A 20,157-nucleotide genomic window follows, 5' to 3' on the forward strand; every position below is an offset into this window, starting at 1 on the left:
TAGTCATGCTCAAAATGGCTCTATATGTGTACATGAATGAATCATGAATCAAACTACATTTTAGCCTGATATTATGTGATATAACCAGTGGAAATCTGGCTTTCTTCAACTCACTGGTATTTCTTTTAAATACCCCTTTTCTTAATCTCTAAAACTGGAACTTTGCAAGACGGGGGTTTCACTCAATTATTATTTCACTCTTCTCCACGTTTCAACCTGAGGTCAAGTCCAATTCACAAAAGAAATATCATGTAGAACTCTTCTCCTCTTAGTGCAAGGGGCGAGTGTGTGGCTGCTCTTGAACACACACAAGAGCGATGCTTTTGTGCTTTGCAGCATCCCCTGCTCGTGCGTCGTGGACCATTCCTCAATTCTTGCACGTACAGTCTGAGTGGGAGCAGCGCACGCGGACCAACAAGGTGCCCGTCGTGGATTTTGCCAGACGCACGCCTCGGGACTCCGTACAGCGCAATTCCAACACAAATGGATATTTCCGTGGCTTTCTTATACCTTTTGCTTTTTTCCAAACCAGGTAAGACGACAGACCACCTCGTTATTTGTGAGCGCCGCAACATTCTTGCCGTTTCGATTTTTTTTCTTCCCCCCCCCACCTGCGCGAAAGTGATCAGTTGGAAAGATGGTGTCATGTTTTGTTTCACTCACTTGCCGTTTGCAAACTAAGAGAATGCACGAGTTTATCTGCGCACAGCTGCTGCTAAACAGAACGCAGGTGTAGGCTGCAGACGTTTATTTTCAATGGTATCAATTAAATGTAATGCATTAAAAACGACTTTTAACACAACTGCAATTTAAGATGAACAGCAATAATGTACCCTGACTGAATGTGTCTCTTTCCCACCCCCTTGGCCAGTTTTGGCTTTTGGTACAGATCAAGACTACCAAATTGACATAATCAATGAACTGGATTTGGCAAACGCTACCTATGGAATTACTCAAGTGGCCGGGCTTCACAACAGCAGCAAAGCCTTCGTTTTTCGAGGTAAGACGACCATAAAAGTTGGACAATCTTGTCGTATGCTTCGTGGCTGTGTGCACTCTCCAATCCTTGTAATTGTGGGGGATGCTGAGATCCACATGAGAGCATCTTCTCTCAAATCACACACATGTATCATATCAGCAAGTGGCACCAGAATCCTTCTGGAGCAAGCAAAAGGTGAATAAAATCAGACTGCGAGTCAATAAAAATGAATACTGCTTGAGTAAAGTTACACATCACAACTTGTGAATTATGCCACTACGCACAAATTGACACTATTACACAAATGTATTTTTGAAAATTGTTTGTGCACACATATAATGTCACAAAATACATCGGGAGCTAAACTGGTTAAGATATTTTATTGTTTTTGTATGACACATACTCAGAGCTCCTCTCGACCTTTGATGAGACCTAACATTAAATAATTATAAATATGGAATTGCCATGCAGTGTGTGACGTGAGATGTTAGAGTTTCGATGCGATTAAGTGAAAGGAAATCAAGCTTAGTCAAAAGGTTGACCTGTTGTTGTAAGTGTGATGTCAGAGGAAACCTTTGCTTTGAGCAGACTGTTGAAAAGAGCTGCAGATGCTTTTTTTTTTGAGCTCCCTCTTTACTCCTGCGTTGCCCTTGGCCTTAAGCGCATTGTTAGAGGTGGTTAAAGTAGTTGAATGGGGGAAAAAAAGGTGCAAAGAAATACTTTTTGTAGTAAGTGTGTGAGCCAAATCTTAAGAGTAACAAAAAAAAAGTGTTTTGCCTTGTGTTTCCATTGTGACCTTCTTCATTGTCTACATTACACAAAAGCCAAAAATGAACGTATAGTATCCGTTGTTAATTGATGAGGTAATTCTAAATGAATGCAGGTTTAATGTGATTTTTTTCCATGACAGAACCATGTTAAAAATGCTGCTTAAGCCTTAACTATAACAGGGGGGGAGAGGGTATTTTAGTTTAAGGATGGTGGCATCAACACCAGTAGCTTGAATCAAGTATTACGTCATGAGCGAGAGAGAGAGGGAGAGAGAGAGCGTGTGTGTGTGTGTGTGTGTGTGTGTGTGTGCGCGCGCTTGTGCCAGTATCTTGGAATGAATGAATGCAGCATGCAGAACACCTAATTAGCCAAATATGATGCATAGCTGCCCAAGTTTGAGGAATGGAGGACACCCAGGATTCACACACTTTTTTTTTCCTCTTTTTAAACTTATGATATGTACACGCTAGCACATTGCTGCCAACGTGTTCTCCTTATGCTTTCCTTCCTGGTTACTAGTATTGATGAGATGCGCCAACAAGTGCAATAGATGGTGTGAGAAACTTACAAGGTGTTCTTTACGAACATGTATGGCATGATTTTATTTCATACACTGTACGATGAATTTCCCTGCAGTAAAAGGCAAAAGAAAAACTAACCACTGACGTTCAACATCATTTTTACTTTACTGAAAGCATATTTTTTGATAGCATTACATGACCGTTTAAATGAATACACTACAAACCAAAGAGGCAAACGTAGAGCTCAAAGAAATGTTCTTCTACTGACTGTTGACATATTCTCGTTAATTCCAGGAGCACGTTTTAATTTTTTGTTGTTGAAAATCTCACCTATTTGCTTTTTTGTGTGCTCAGGAAATAGAATAGTAGTGATTTGCTGCCATCCTGTGGTAACTATAGGCAATTGTAAAGAAACCAGAACATAATTGAGAAGCATTGTGTTTGCAAACAAACAGTAGCTAGCTCCGATATTTGAAAAATGAGTCTCTCTACCTGTGTACACACGCACGGAGAGAGATGGAGGGAGAGAGGGAGAAAGAGAGGCAGAGAGATGGAAAGAGTGAGAGAGTGTGAGAAAGAGAGAGTGTGAGAAAGAGTGAGTGCAAGAGAGAGAGCATGAGCGAGAAAGAGAGAGTGAGAGAGGGACAGAGAGAGTGAGCAAGAGAGAAAGAGAGAACCTGTGAGAGAGAAAGAGAGAGAGTGAGAATGTGGGAGATTGAGAGATAGAGTGAGACAGCGAGAGAGCGAGAGAGGGACAGAGAGAGTGAGCAAGAGAGAAAGAGAGAACCTGTGAGAGAGAAAGACAGAGACAGAGTGAGAGAGAGCGAGTGAGAATGTGGGAGATTGAGAGATAGAGTGAGACAGTGAGAGAGCGAGAGAGGGACAGAGAGTGAGCAAGAGAGAACCTGTGAGAGAGAAAGAGAGAGACAGAGTGAGAGAGAGCAAGTGAGAATGTGGGAGATTGAGAGATAGAGTGAGACAGCGAGAGAGGGACAGAGAGAGTGAGCAAGAGAGAAAGAGAGAACCTGTGAGAGAGAAAGAGAGAGACAGAGTGAGAGAGAGCGAGTGAGAATGTGGGAGATTGAGTGATAGAGTGAGACAGCGAGAGAGCGAGAGAGGGACAGAGAGAGTGAGCAAGAGAGAAAGAGATAGACAGAGAGAGAGAGAGAGAGAATGTGGGAGATTGAGAGATAGAGTGAGAGAGGGACAGAGAGAGTGAACAAGAGAGAAAGTGGGAGATTGAGTGATAGAGTGAGACAGCGAGAGAGCGAGAGAGGGACAGAGAGAGTGAGCAAGAGAGAAAGAGAGAACCTGTGAGAGAAAGAGATAGAGAGAGAGAGAGAGAGAGAATGTGGGAGATTGAGAGATAGAGTGAGAGAGGGACAGAGAGAGTGAACAAGAGAGAAAGAGAGAATCTGTGAGAGAGAAAGAGAGACAGAGTGAGAGAGAGCGAGTGAGAATGTGGGAGATTGAGATATAGTGAGACAGTGAGAGAGGGACAGAGAGAGTGAGCAAGAGAGAAAGAGAGCGTCTGCGAGAGAGACCGAGTGAGACAGAGTGACAATGTGGGAGATTGAGAGATAGAGTGAGACAGCTAGAGAGGGATAGAGAGAGCGAGCAAGAAAGAGAGTGAGAGAAAAAGAGAGAGTGAGAGAAAGAAAGAGAGTGAGAGACTGCGGGATACTGAGAGTGAGAGTGAGATTGACATAGTGAGAGTGAGAGAGGGTGAGAGAGCAAGAGAGAGACTTTGGCTGGGCAGCGGTCATCCAGACCAACAGCAGAAGCTTTGCAGAAGTGATCATCGCAGCACGTCTTTATCTCATCTCTCATCACTTCATCTCTCGTCCCATGATTATTGCTCTAGTGCATTAAATGAAAGCGTGTTTAGGGTCGGCGGCTGAGCGACGCTTTCACTAAAAGGTCTTTATCTCGATGTGTGATCCGACCTTTTGATGAACAAAGCGGGATAAAAAACGCTAATGCTCTCCCGCTGGGCGCCGATAACCGGGAACAAAACACAACAAGATAATTGCATATGTGGTATAGCTTGTACTTTTTATTAACATGATTGTGCACTTTGTGTGTACTTCCCACCCAACCCCCGAGCTAGTTGTTGACCGAATGCTACCATATCAGGTTGCTGCTAGCTTGTTTGGTGTCCACTCTTATCAGGATGTCTACATACACAGTATGTCACCACTGTCCTTGTGTACAAAATGTATTTATTTATTTGCAACTTTGCATATCTGCTGTGGCCAGACCTCAAGGCCACACTGAAACATGAGATTAGAGACTTGAACCTGACAAACGGTCTCCATGGAAGAATTCAATATTGAAACAACACAACCGTTATTTCCTTTGGATAAATGTCACAGATAAATGTGATGACTGAAAATGTGCTGACAAATCCACTCAAAAGTTTGGAAACCCTTTATAGCAAAACAACTTACGTGACTGAACTGAAATCATAATGATTGGCATCATGGTTGCTCCCTTTGCACAGAATACATGTTGCAAATCTCCGCAGCACGCCGTGTCAATGTCAAAAAGCACCACGGAGGAAATCACAGCCTCATCCAGATGGTGCTGACACCATCTTAGAAAAACACTGCATTTAAAACTGTGAGTCAGGCTGGGGGCGGCGACTGCGGGTCCCTGCTGCCAATATTCAACTGGCGTTTTACAGGCCAGCGAACCCGAGTCGCGTGTTGCTTGGACAACAGAGATGCATGCGTTAAGATAGCGACGTTAGGTTGATCGTGTCATGACGGCTCGTTTTTTGGCTCTCTGTCAGTGGGAGGCCAACCGGAGTTGCGCAAGATGAACTAGACTGAAGACTGGCAACGGCACCAGTACTGAACCGGCACTGACGGCAATTTTAAAATGTTGTTTTGACACACAGAAAAATGCATACATATTGCATCCATCATACATTCATTGTATCGTTGATTAGACGCTGTAGTTCAAATCAATATGCAAACATAAAAGAGCATTTGTGTTTTAGTTTCCTGGCCTAGATTTTGCTTAAACTGTTTATCTTGCCTTAGATCACGGACAAGGTTGCTAATTAAAATGAGGTGAAGCCATTTTTGGAGAAATTGCGTGTGAATGCTGGATGACAAAAAATATACAAACGTGGAATCATATTGAACGAGGTGGAATGTTTTTGAACGATATGGAATTGTAGCCGGTTTCAAAGATGTGAACTAAAGAGCACAGAAAAATAGAGCGATGATGATGAGACGTTGACTCATGAGTAACACTGAGTTCTCCTAAAAAAGAAAGAAAGGGGGATGCTGATGAAAACAACATTTTTCAATTCTTTGCGAAAAGGAGCAAAACCATTTGTACTGTTAAGTAATTTGTGAGTGACTCAGAGAGTAAAAAGGGTTTGTTCTGCCTGGCATATGTTTTTTATTGTATTATTATTAAGAGAGCAGCTGTTCAAATGTCACTGATGAGCAGTTAGTAGAATTTGAAAGCTGCTGAACCTCTTGATGCAGGATCCTCCAAAGGTTTGCTGCCGTGGAGTACGTAAAAGCTGATTTGAGCCACCCGCTGACCAATCAAATACAAAGACAAATGTTTAAATGATTTCATTCCATCACGAATGCCGAGCTACTATGAACAGTCCAGATGGCTGGAGTTCTGGAACGGTTTGATAGATGGTCACCAACGTCCACGAGGAGCGGGTCGAGTTTTCGGCTGGAAAAATCCGGTGCGAGATGGGAGGCACATTTACTGTGTCGTAACGAGCCGCAAAATATGGGGAGTTTCTTTTTTTTTTTTTTCAGGAGAGCTCAGTATTGTTCATTCGATTTGACATCATCATTGCTCTCCTTTTTTTAAAAAAACAAATAAATAAATAAAAAATTAATAAATGTTTTTATTTTTTTTATTTTTTATTTTTTTTATATATACATATATATATACATATACACACATATATATATATATATATATATATTTTTTGTACGTGCGTGTGTGTGTGTGTGTGTGCGTGCGTGCGAGCGTGTGTGTATTCATCAGTTCACCTAAAGCCCATTAAAAAAAAATCCCATACTAATGATATAATATAATAATAAATTGCCAAATGCAGAAACATCAATGTAAGTTATCACGATGTGGTGGCTCTCGCTAACAGACAGAATTAAGTAACCAGAATTAGGTTAAAAAATTCTATATACGTAGACCATATTTCTATAAATTTTGATATTTGGTTTTTATTTGAGGCAGATATTTTTTCCATTAAAATGTGATTTATGAGGAGGTTAGACCATTGGTCGATATTCAGAGTATGGGGAGTATGGGGAGTTTCTAACTGACCATTTTCTGCCGTGGTTTAAAAAGAAGCAAGCCTTCAACAGTAAAAAAAAATAATTCTCATGCACATCCCATAGTGCAAAAATACATTTGAAGCTTTTTGCTGCTATGGGTGCAAAGGGAGAAAGGTGCTGCAAATATTTGACTGAGGTCACCTCTTTACGTGAGAAAAGAGGACGAGTGAGCCAAAAGTAATGCAAGAATGCAAAAAGTTGTGATCTGAATAAGGCGAAACAAATATACAGGGTGTCCATAACGTCCCTTTACTATTTAAAAAATTTATTAAAAATGCAATTGATTAGAGATTTTATCCAGATTTGTTCTATTGTATTCAGTGTTTAAAAAAAAAAACACACCGTGTTTATCATTACTGACCTTAAGCAAAGGATAACTGATGTCATTGCCACAATTGATGAGGCTATGCTACGGCGAACATGGCAAGAAATCGAGTATCTTGATGTGCTTCGTGCAACTAATGGTGCCCATGTAGAAGTGTATTAAAAGAGGTAAAAAAAAAAAAACTTTAATAAACGCTGAATACAATAGAACAAATCTAAATAAAATATCTAATCAATTGCATTTTTAATAAATTTATGAAATGGTAAAGAGACTTTATGGACACCCTGTAAATTACATAGTAAGCAGATAATGGTCATCTGTTTCTTGTGAATGACACGTTTCAAAGTGTTTACTAAAAGATCATGCATAACGGTTGGCTAAAGATGCCGAGTGATGGGAAAAGTTAGAACACAGTAACAAAGAAAATGAAAATAAACTCAAGGTAAGAAGTACAATTAGCCCCAATGAACTCAGCGCTGTTAAGAATTTGCCAAACAACTGAAGCTTTGCATTCACCCTTTTCTGGCTCCCTTCCTAGCTCTGCTTGTGTTTTTTAATTACTCGCATAACTTGTGATTCTTCGTTGCTTAAGGGGCAACTATCGTTATCTGCAAAATAATTACCTGGATAGCAACCTGGTTGGCTGCACAGCTATTCTGGATTCCAGCAAAAAAAAAAAGTAAATTAAAGCAAACCTCAGAATAGGAATACAAATGTCACGGCAACATCTCTTCTGGGTTCGTTCATAAACTGCGATGGTGTCATCACGTGTTTGTGTTTTCGGAATATTTTAGGAAAAATGCTTCTTTGAGTTGTGAAATAAGAATAAGTGTGCTGGAAAAAAATAGTTTCAGTAGACATTCAATTTAAAAGTAGTAGATAGTACAGGTAGCCAAAAAAATGGCTGAATCATGATATCAATACGCTGAGTCAGGGCTGGAAACTGCGACCAAAATGTTTGCATATGCGACCACTTTTCCAGCGTGGGCGAGGAAGAATTTCATACGGTTGCGTTCATGCATGCGTTTTAATATCGCCATCAACACAGAAATTGTATTAGACATTGTGGTTAAAGATACTCTTCTACAGGTTTCAATAAGTAATATTAATTGATAAATAATTGATTAATACATACAAATATGTTGTTGTTATTTGTGCCTGTGTCGTTAAAGGAAGTTATGCTACAATTTAGAAAGCCCGTTCAAGCTTATGTTGCTAGGTAGGATGTTCAGATGTGGTTCTCCACCATATGTGGAATTATCCGATTTTTAAGAAATAAGTGCACTGTTGGACTTGATAGCAAATTGCTTGCTAATCATAATTCCCAATGCATCGATACTTTTACCCAAGCTTCCTTTGATAAGTAGCGTTGATGATTAAAAAAAATAAATAAATTCAAATTGTGCACAAAAAATAGTGACAGTTTTCAACAGATATTTTTGGTTTTGTTTCATCCTGCTCACATTGCTTCTCTTCAGTCTTCCTGTGGGATCAAATGTATGTCATTGACACCTCAACCCTTCAGCTCCTAAGGCGGAACAGGAAGCTAATGACAAACCAAGGTGTCAAGACAAAAAAAGAAAAGAAAAAAGGAAGAGAATAAAACTCAACATGAAACAGACGGCGGATCAAGTTCAACATAAACCCCCCCAAAATTCGACTCGTAGATTATAATCCCATTTTACGGTTGCCCTTTCTTATTTATTTATTTATTTATTTTTGGGGGAGAGCTCAGTATTGTTCATTCGGTTCATTTTACCGATTTGACATGTCATCATCATTGCTCTCCTTTTATTTTTAATTTTATTTTTTTTTTTTTTGTATGTGGGGGATTTTGTGTATGTGCGTGCGTGCGAGTGTGTGTGTATTCATTAGTTCACTTAAAACCTATTAAAAAAATCCCATACCGTTCACCTAAACCGTTGCCCTTTCATAGGAGTCTATCTGCTCTATACAAAAATAAATAAATAAACTAAATATCCCAATCTTGCTCAAAGTAAATGTTGTCTATTTGTGTCGTACGATCGGAGGAATGTTTTGCTCCTTTCAACAGATGTGTGTTGTGTAGTCCAACAGGAAGCAGGAACTAAGCTTCCTAAAACAGAATGGAAAACGGCAATTGTTTTCCTTTTTCTTTTTTTCTTCTTCTTCTTTTTTTTTTTTAAGACGGCAATTTTAAAGAGCTCAATTTAGCTCACATTGCTGATACTGCAGTAAAAATAGACGCGTGGTGTTAATAGGAGTAATACGGGATGACACATTTTGGGTCACAACCCAACTATGACTGCAAAGAGAGACCTAAAAATATGGTGTGCAAATTATGTTTTCATTAAAGATTTGCAAAAAAAAATCGAATTAGAAGGTCTTAGACGACCCCCCCACACTCCCTTTCGAAGAGTGTAGATTCTATTTCTACCTTGTTGTCTGCAGAGTGGAGTCAGGATGCATATGGCATGACATGCCCATGCTTCACGCAGGCAGGCTGTGCGCAATTGGCAGGCCGCGCGTAGCTAAGCAATGCAACGACAATAAAGTCTTACAGCGCCAGCAAAACCAATGAAGGTTATCAAACCTTTCATCTTTTATGTATGAGCTTCCTGGCTGTCCTGCTGCTGGAGGAGGAGGCGAGACACCGGTCCCACCTCACTGGGACCTCCACGGAATGTGAATTATTCATCGTACATGAAGGGGATAGCTCTTAAAGGCACAGACGCGTCTCGATTACGCCCTTGCTGTCAAATTGAAGGCAATGTGTAGTGATCGCCCCAAACTAACCAGGCTGTGCCATATGCTTGGACGAAAAGCATTATATTATAATTATAATTCATTTTACTGTTATGCGTATTTTGAATCATTTCATAGTTTCTACCGGCATCATCACAGTGCCATCCCAAAATCATATTCAATGATACGGCACAAGTCTCCGGCGGTAGCGGCTACTCGGCGAGTATAAATATTGACATAGTGGACCGGACATGAGGTGCATTGAAATGCAGTCGGACATTTCATATTCAAGACGGGGGGGGAAAAATTATGTAATGTTTATCAGCAGCCCGGCTTCGAGGAAATTCTGGTCCACCATCCGGCGTCTCAGGAGGAGAAAGCAGTGCACCATTAACACTGCGTATAGTGGCGATGGGGTGCTGCTGATCTCGACTCGGGACGTCGTGACTTCGAAGACTTCCTCAATTCCACCGACACGTCTTTCTTTGAGGATGCCGAGTCTGGGGACTCTGAGGTGGGCTCTCCTACCTCGGGCGGTTGGAAAGCTCCTCGGTGTTCCTAAAGGTTCTGGATGTTGTGGGGCTGTCGTGGTTGACACGCCTCTACAACATCGCGTGGTCATCGGAGACAGAGCCTCTGGATTGGCAGACCGCCTGGTGGTCCCCGTTTTTAAGAAGGGGGACCGGAGGGTGTGCTCCAACTATAGAGGGATTACACTCCTCAGCCTCCCTGGTAAGGTCTATTCAGGGGTGCTGTAGAGGAGGGTCCGTCAGCAAGTCAAATCTCGGATTCAGGAGGAGCAGTGTGGTTTTCGTCCCGGCCGTGGAATAGCGCACCCTCAGCAGGGTCCTTGAGGGTGTGTGGGAGTCCGCCCAACCAGTTTACATGTGTTTTATGGATTTGGAGAAGGCGTTCCACCGGGTCCCTCGGGGGAGTACTGTGGGGGGTGCATCGGGAGTACGAAATACCGAACCCCTTGTTACAGGCTGTTCGGTCCCTGTACGACCGGTGTCAGAGTTTGGTCCGCATTTCCGGCAGTAAGTCGGATTTGTTTCCAGTGAAGGTTGGGCTCCGCCAAGGCTGTTCAAGTTTCTGTTCATAACTTTTATGGACAGAATTTCAAGGTCCGGTTTGGTAGCCTCAGCATCGCATCTCTGCTTTTTGCAGATGATGTGGTGCTGTTGGCTTCTTCAAGCCGTGATCTCCAACTCTCACTGGAGCGGTTCGCAGCTGAGTGCGAAGCGGTTGGGATGGAGATCAGCACCTCTAAATCTGAGATCATGGTCCTCGGTCGGAAAAGGGAACCGTGCCCTCTTGGAAAAGGGTACCATGCCCGCTCTGGGTCGGGGATGAGATCCTGGAGGAGTTTAATTATCGGTGTCTTGTTCACGATTGAGGGCAGGATGAAGCGGGAGATCGACAGACGGATCAGTGCAGCGGCTGCAATGATGCGGACTGTGTATCGATCTGTTGTAGTAAAAAAAGAGCTGAGCCGAAAGAAGAAGCTCTCGATTTACTAGTTGATCTACGTTCCTACGGGCTCTCCCTTAGAGATACTGTAGGGTAAGAAGCTCCGTCATCCGGGAGGGACTCTGAGTAGAGCCGCTGCTCCTCAACGTTGAGAGGAGCCAGCTGAGGTGGCTCGGGCATCTGGTTCAGATGCCTCCTGGATGCCTCCATGTTCCGGGCGTGAGGCGTCCAAGAGGCATGTCTGTCGGCTAGCCTGGGAATGCCTTGGGATCCCGTCGGAGGAGCTGGTTGAAGTGGCTGGGGAGAGGGATGTCTGGGCTTCCCTCTTAAAGTGATCTACGTTCCTACAGGCTCTCCCTTAGAGATACTGTAGGGTAAGAAGCTCCGTCATCTGGGAGGGACTCTGAGTAGAGCCGCTGCTCCTCAACGTTGAGAGGAGCCAGCTGAGGTGGCTCGGGCATCTGGTTCAGATGCCTCCTGGATGCCTCCATGTTCCGGGCGTGAGGCGTCCAAGAGGCATGTCTGTCGGCTAGCCTGGGAATGCCTTGGGATCCCGTCGGAGGAGCTGGTTGAAGTGGCTGGGGAGAGGGATGTCTGGGCTTCCCTCTTAAAGTGACCCGTCCTCGAATAAGCGGTAGAAGATGGATGGACGGATATTGCTTATGTATTGTTACTCGCTGCCATATTTTACCTGGCAACTATCAAATAAGGAAAGTACGGGCACTTATTTTGTCCCACCTGAAAGCACTGCTCATCCATCAGATAAAAGCTAATAAATTGGTTATTATATGACAGCAAGGCTGGTGTACTATGCCTATTAAAAGTTTTCAACGCTTTAGCCTTGGGAAAATGCAAACACAAACTTCAACACTGAAGCATCTAACTATGTCAGATGAAACAGACAAAAAAAAAAGTGAACAATGACTACATGTCAGGGCAAGTCGTCATTTACTAACGTCATCCTGTGAAGAAGCGGCATCAGAAAACGTGTCGAGTCGCTGCTACACCGGCTTGTCATGTCTCGGGGGGAAGACATAGGCTGAAAAGTGAGAGTAGTTTTAATGAATGAGTGATGAAGGCTTCTTTTGCTTTTGTTGCTGAAGGCTTTTGCACAAAAAGGTTATGAATGGTAAAGCCTGCTCATTAGTCTTTTCATTCCTGTGCCTGAGCAACAACATTTCCGAATCTATGATGTGACCAAACATTGAGCGTATACTACAATCATGAAATAAATAGGTAGGCAAAGGCGGCGCTGCCACTGAATGGATCACAAGGCCCTGGAACTGTTTGGAAGAACAGTTGCATCCTCTGTTTTTTAGATTTAAGAAGCAGACTCCATGCCACTGACTACAATAGAACAAAGTTGTTTATCCCACAGGGAGTTAGAAATATTTTAGAAGTGACACATTCCCCGCGCAACAAGACATTCGCCTCTTTTTTTGTGTCTTGGTTACATTTAATGCATGACTGGGCACAAATAGACAATACTCAAATCCTGCCCTTTATTTACATTGTTGTGTTCCTCCTCTATTCACTGGGATGTTACACAATGTTGCGCTTGCGCGGGATTGTAGATGAAAACGGTTTTGTTGCCCGAGTAACAGAGAAGAGCAAACAAATGCTTTTATCTTCTACCGAGACAATTATCAGCAATGTCAGCCGCCCGATCAGAATTTTAACCCTGGCTACGAAGAGCTGAATAATGAATACACGGGAGAAGTATTACCTACATCTCATCTGCAGTTCATTAAAAGCTAAAGCGTTAACTTGACAATGCAAAATGACTGACTGTTAATATGTCAGTGTGACACTGCACCCGAGGGAATGGAAATTCACCCAATTATAGCTCACGCACACACACACACACAACGATGAGGAGACATTTTTCAAGCTAGTTCAACTTAACTTCTTGGTAAGAGAGGATATTTGTCCCAGCAAACAAGAGAAACATTTGAAAAGTCATTTATTGCAGTGATGCATTTTTTTTACCCCCTAGGCGTTATTGTGACCATTTTTTGGCTTTTTGTTGGTTCTGACCAAGCCATTTCAAAATAAAATACTGCCCACGGGTTAATTAAAACAGTATCAACACACCCAGTTACTACAGTTGGTCTCATGATGATAACAAAGCACTTTATAAATTAGAACAATTTAGAAATCTATGAATAAGTGTCTGAGAGGAGAAAGTTCAGGTCTGGTGGTTTTGGATCTTCCTGTGAGACAAGACACAGCAAGTGGGAGAAATAAAGAGAGGATTTTATATATTTTATTAGTAGCGGTGTAGAATTTGTGCTTTCATTTTGAGTTGATTTAAAGCTCCTTTTTTAACGCCCGATTAATGACCGCCCCTTACTTAGCACGCCTGTACTGGGAGAATTCCAGTCGCAATCCACATCCACGTAAAAATTTATCAGTAATAAATATAATAATACATATATTTGTGGAGACTAGGGTCAAGTTGTATTTTACAATTTTAAAAAATGTGCAGAATTTCACAAGTTACTTCATGTTAAATATTAAATGGCTATGAATATGAAAAGAAAAATGCACAGGGTTGTCATCTAGTGGCAGAAAAATGACCAACACAAATCAATATCACACTCATTTTTTACAGTGCAGTACATCTTTTAATTTTAACTCATATTTATGATTTATTCTGAAATTACTGCATCAATGACTAAAAGACGCAGCCACATTTTAAACATTATTATCCCACTTTTATGTTAACAAGAGTATGAAAACTTATTGTACATTTTATTGTACAAGAACAGATTTAAAAAATTGCGATTAATCTTGAGTTAACTATTGAAGTTATTTTGGTTAATTACGATTAAATAAAATTAATCGCCCGACACCCCTATTTATTAGTATTAAAATAAAAATCATTTTTGTCCTGTCGCCTTCATTACCAATATGTATATGTTCCCGCTCGCAAGACAAATGTCAAACTTCTTGTGATATTTTCATGTTTTTTTTTTCCACACCGAGTGCTTTGAATTAGCGAACTTAGAAGTTGAGCACCAACATTTTAAGTGATATACGAATGTGACATGCTCACTTGTGTAGGGCATGCCATGGTATTATGTCTTTGGCCAGACTACAACTTATGAGGTGATCGCTGATAAAAACACAAAAAAAACCACACTCCTCTGAGTGACCTTTGCAGGTATTATCTCTCGGCGTGTCTTCTCCCTGTATGGCCTGTCCTTATCGCATCTCCCAGCGCTGCTCTGCATGCGCTGCACATGCTGCACCACCTGTTTTTGCCACCATTTATCCCCATCCGCTTTATAACGTTCTGGACTGGAAAATGTTGCAAAGCTCTTGGAGTGATCAACAATGCGGCAGTTGTGAGCACATGATGAAGCAGCCTGCCCATCAACATGATTGCATGATGATTAGCTCATTTGAAGATTGGTTGTTTGATTCCACATTTAATGACGTGGTAGTTTGCAGCTCTCAGGGGATGAGAGCTGCTTTCCCAGCTTTCTCCCGGCATTGTATTTTTTCAAGTATGCAGATCAGGGCTAATTGAGATGAATGTTAAGCAATTCTGAGGATGCTTGGTGAACATGCTGGTTTGTTCTGACCAATCAGAGTGAGCAATTGATAATAGGGTCTTTTTGAGCTTTAAATTATTTATCTCGGTGATAAAATTCAGAGGTAGTGCAACTGCAACCGCAACGTCAGCTATATTAAAAAAAAAATGGGGTGAGGAAGTGTTAAGAACAGATTTTAGTATGCGTTCACTTCAGTTCAAATACATAATATATTCCCTCCTTGAGAATGACCATTAAAAGAAAACCCCCACCTCTCTAAAGCAGCATCGATAAAAAGTGACTATTGTAATTCTCACTCAGAGGATTTGTAGTTTACAGTGAGTGTGTGCATGTGTGTATATTCATACTGATGTAAATAGTTTGGTTGGTTGGAGGCACAATGAGCCAGCTGTGGTGTTAAAAACCTGCTCATAGCAGAGGGGGGAGTATGGCGTCGAGCTGTGGGGGATGGAACGCATTATGGGCAGGATCTCTTGTCTCCTGTAGATGGTTGCTGTTAACACAACAAACCAGACACACGAAAACAGGCAAATCTGTACAATGTGAGAAGAGGTTTCGTGCCAACACAAGGAATTTGAGCACCCTTGTTGCTTGAATTTATATACTTCAATATACTACATTTAAATGTACTAGTTATTTTTTATATTGAGATGGAATAACATCTAATATAAAAAGGGCCAGAAATAGGTAGGCTATGCCAATGGAGTGATGTGAAAAATAATAATAATAACTACAAAAATTCCCGCAGAAATTTTGAATGGGACTGCTGACTCTTGCAAGGTGGAAAGACGCATGTAGTACTTGTAGCAATAGTAGTAGTAGTATAGTAGTAGCAAGTACGTGTAGTAGTAGTAGTATGTAGTAGTAGTAGTAGTAATAAGTAGTAGTAGTATTAGTAGTACTTGTAGTTGTACTACCCGGGTGGGCGAGGGGGAGAGAGTCCTTGGCGTACCTAATCACTTGGCCAACATGGCCGCCCGTACATAGGCCAAGCCTTGAGTACACCAAGAAAAAAAGGGACTGGCCAAGCAGTTTATCACTCTTTTTTTTAAATTTTATTTTTTTATATAATTTGAATTCAGTTGTGGGCAGTCCACCAGTACCAACGAAAGGTCCGGCACTCCGTCCTTGACTGTCAGACTTCACTGACGACTAATGTGGATTGGTTGGTACAAAAAAAAAAAAAAAAGTTGCAAAAATACAATCTAACACACCGCCAAAGCAAAGGTAAATTTCAAAATAAAAGCCTACCAAATAATACATTAACGCCAATGCAAAAGCCTTAGTAAGCTTTTATTTTGAAGTTAGCCAGTGTGGTGGCATAACAGCTAGCTTGACTTGTCTTTTCAACATTTCAGCCTGCATTATTGCAGCTTTTATTGCCATTACATACTTGCTATCAACATCGACATAACGCCATCCCGAAATCATATTCAATCGCTAATTTAAGACGCTAAAAAAAACCTCTAGTCGATTACGCTGTCAATGTACAATACAGCACAAGTCTTTGCCGTTTGTGTCCAGCAGCTAGCGGCTAGCTGCTAGCCGCTATGCGCTAGTAATGAGTGAGTTTCTTGATCCGTTGTGGCACTAGTCCAAACTACTCTAAATGAATAAAATAGTGTGCTTTTACCCTACCATAGATTTATTTTATTTTTTTTACTGACGGTCCTAAAATAGCGGCGACTTACTGTAATTTGGCCACCTCTGGATAATTCCTTAAATGGGAAGACAATCACGAGGGTTAGCTAAGAGAGGTACACACACAGTTAGTTGCACAGGCAGTAGGCTACATATGTAACAACAATAAGATAAAAAGCAACATTATGTGTTGCAGTTTACATGTTCAAAGGGAAGTAGGAGCGTAGGAGGAAGTATGAGTATACAAACATTTGCACCTCCGTAGAGAAGAAGATGAATCCACTTTCTTCTATTCCCTCGGTTGGGTTTTGCATCAAGACTCTGCATGAGTGTTCTTTAAGTGACAGCCAGTGACTCTCACAGACGGATGGCCTTAATTTTTCTGAGCTTCCTCCTTTTTTTTTTTCTTTTTTTTTTTTTACAGTAATCCAACAGTGCTTAGTCTTAAGATTGTTGATAAAGAGTTGACAACAGTCTCGAGAGCTTACCTCATTAGATCCGTGACACGCAACATGACACCAATTACCTACGAGATACAACGCGGATGGGTTTTTGGTGTTTACATACAGGTTATTTACTTGCAAAGGGGAAGGATCTTCAACGGAATCATCAATGTTTTATCAATTCAGATTTATGAATTTTTCATCAGCCGAGAGATTCTTCAAATGTGAGCCGAGGCAACTTAGGGGAGGCCTGCTGAGAGCCTGACAGTGGTTGGAGGCTTCTTTATATGCACTCCTTCAAGTGCTGCTCTCTGTCTCTTTTGTTTTTGCATGAACAATGTTAACTTTCTTTGCCATTCTAAAAGCCTTGTTGAACATTTCTTGCCATCCTGCCGTATGACGCGCAGAAGTAAACTACATTATTCAGTTGTTGTTTGGGGCCGCATCAAAACATCTCCGCTGCTGTCGTCGGTGACATGCGAATTGCGCTTGCCATTTTTTTGTTGGTGTGACTTTGTACCTTACTGGAATTTAAAACCACATTTACAGTGCAGCTTCGTTCACAAAGTTTTTCAATGCTACTGCCATATGCTACCCTCTTTTTTTTTTTATATATAATTTTTGTAAGCCACACTCAGTAGTTTGCATCTCTAGTTCCCGCTCCAGCCCTGTTGTTCAGCCCAAACTTTTAACTCTTTGCTGCAGAGCCCCGACGAGCTCCTGAAAACAGGCTAGCTCCTCAGGGACAGTCTGCTGTGGTGTGGACTAGATGCACGGCTGACATGCTGGCGAGCTTTGTGTGCTGGCGTTCCCAAGTAAGAGAGTAAACACCGAATGACATTTCAAGCAGAAATACTTTGGCATATCGACCGTTCAACTCTGGCACAGCACAGATGCCAAGAAAGAGTGCTCTAAATGATCAGAAGAAGAAAAAAAAAGTCGTCATTTGGCATGAGCTCGCCAACAAATCTGGCATCTAAAAATAGGCCTGAAAAGCAGAACTTAGTTGAACGGTTTGTATCAATACACCACAACATATGTGTGTTCAATTCAAAGCTATACATACCGAAATTAGTGCTTAGTTCATTTAAAAAATCAAATCTACTTTTGGAGTGTCCACCCTGGCTTCTTTGCTGCATTTTGCTCCAGCATATCAAACATTTAACACAACGGGTTCCTTCAAGCAGCTGCGTAATAATTTGTCGATGCCCACAGGGGGCTTTTTCAGTTTGCAGTTTTCCCAGAGTACAGTATAATTAAGAAATGGAAGTTGAGGTTAACTGCGAAGGTCAAGATGAGATTGAGAGATCACAAAAACCCTCAAAGAGAAAATTGCTTTCAGAAGCCAAAGGACCAGACACTTTTTTTTTTTTTTTTAATAGCAAACTTGGGAGGAGCCGCGTGCAATTCGTGCCAATAAATATTTTCGCCTAGTGTAAAAACCTTACCTATTATGACGTACACAAAAAGGCACATGCACTGAATATATTCTACAGCGGTATAATGAATTCTGTATTCCATTTGCCGCAAATAAAGCACCAAATCTGATGCGAAAAATAAGAAGCTTGAAGAAGAAAAAGCAAAAAAAAATTGAGCTTCCAAGCTCATCTCCTGTGAAGCCATGCTTCAGTTTCAATTTTGAAACGGACATTTTGAAAATGACCAAGTACTTATTTTGAGAGATGCCAATTCTAAAAATGTATCAGATTTTTGAACCATTGTGATGTAACAGCGGGGGCTAATTTGCATGATATTACATCGTTTCTTTTAAAATGCTGGTCAAAAATCTACCACTTTCATTTTACTACTACTACCACTGTCTCAAACCCAAAAGGTAAGCAGAGCTGCATTGAGTTTTGTTGGAGTTACGCGTTAAGCTAGTAGTTGTCCATGTGTTCATGGCAAGTGTAATTTAGCGGTTTGGCGACGAAGTCCAAACTCAATAAGTGTGTACAAACATTTTGATAAAAACATATCACATACAGTACAGGCCGAAAGTTTGGACACACTTTCTTATTCAATGCATTTGCTTTATTCTCATGACTGGTTACTCTGTAGATTCTCACTGAAGGCATCAAATCTACTGTATATATGAACTGATGTGGCGTTATGACCTTAACAAAAAGAGAGATTTTGTCTGCCAAGAATATGATTTGTGTGCTCATGTGTCTTTGACGGGGGATGATTTAGTTGGTATAGTCGGGAGTCTCCAGTCAGTCTGCTTAAAAGTCAAGCCCGACTTCCTGCTTGCTTCGGTGCGCTGCACAGACTTTTTTTTTTGTGGGCAGGAGCGACGGCGCATAAGGTCTCTTCTCGGGTTTCGTCTGGGCTGCGCCGTGGAAAAGTCCTCAGTTGCGTAACTGAAAAGTCAAAGTTTCACTGCACTGCGATATCATTTGGTGTCGAGCAGCTCTAGAAGGCAAAAAAAAAATGACATCACAGTTGCTCAGGTGTCAGGTAACAAGCAATCACAGCTCAGCTCCAGGAAACAGGTGAGCTGTGATTGGTCGAGTAACTGTGATGTCATCTTCACTCGACGGCACGTGACAAAATGGCCGCCCGCCGAGATGGATTAAAAACGGCTGGATTTTGCTGCATAACTAACAATTTTTCCACAAATGTAATATTAATCAGAATTTCATGTTTACACTAGTGAGGTCACATATAACGTATCATTGTCAAGAAAAGTTTATGGTTGACTTCCCTTTTAAATATATTTGAAGTACTGGAGGCAAAATGCCGAAAAGAAAGGCAGCTTGGGGTTGTTGGGGTAACTATTGCATCACGAGGGAGGGCGAGAAAAGCTCAGTCTATCATGTGGAAGAGTTACTTAGCAAACTCGACCCGCATCCGTTATCCAGGGATCCATCAGATTTCAAGGCAAGCCCGAGGAAGCCCCAAACTTTAAATGATCATAAAGTATATTTCTAAGCCTGCTCTTAAGAGAGGATGTGAGTTTCCCGGATTGAAACTGGAGGTTGGCTTCACAGGAGACGCGCTCGGAAGCTCAACCTTTTCTCGCTTTCTGACTGCTTTACGATATTTTAGAATCCACAAAGGAGATCTTTACTTTGGGAGCTGCCTGAATATTTAGAGGTAGTTAGAAATGAGGAGAATGATTGAAAATTCCCACTTGATTTTGTCACTGACAACATAATATTCGATGATTGTCTTATTTCTTCTTTGTACTTGTCCAGTAAGGAACTGATAGAACAACTGGATGATTTCAGTAATCGATTTTGAACAAACTCCTTCCGCCAGTTCTTTTGAATCATTTGTGCCACTGTTGCATGCTTTAGGGGATACTTGACTCATTTTGTTATTTTCAGCAGTAAAAAATTAATATTTAGTCCAGAATTAATTTGATAACGTCATTATTTTTCATG

General features: G+C 41.3%; 1 protein-coding gene across 1 annotated transcript in view; it reads left to right on the top strand.

Annotated features, from left to right (window-relative positions):
- Window positions 1-340: 340 nt before the first annotated feature.
- The window catches only part of LOC144050785 (protein kinase C-binding protein NELL1-like), a 162,999-nt gene continuing 143,182 nt past the window's right edge, over window positions 341-20,157 (top strand). The window contains exons 1-2 of the mRNA XM_077564368.1: window positions 341-532; window positions 872-1,000. Coding sequence (XP_077420494.1) covers window positions 484-532; window positions 872-1,000 — 178 coding nt within the window. The 5' untranslated portion in view covers window positions 341-483. The remainder of the gene's footprint in view (window positions 533-871; window positions 1,001-20,157) is intronic.

Source organism: Vanacampus margaritifer, chromosome 4 (genome assembly GCF_051991255.1).
Source record: "Vanacampus margaritifer isolate UIUO_Vmar chromosome 4, RoL_Vmar_1.0, whole genome shotgun sequence".
Classification (NCBI taxonomy): Eukaryota; Metazoa; Chordata; class Actinopteri; order Syngnathiformes; family Syngnathidae; genus Vanacampus; species Vanacampus margaritifer.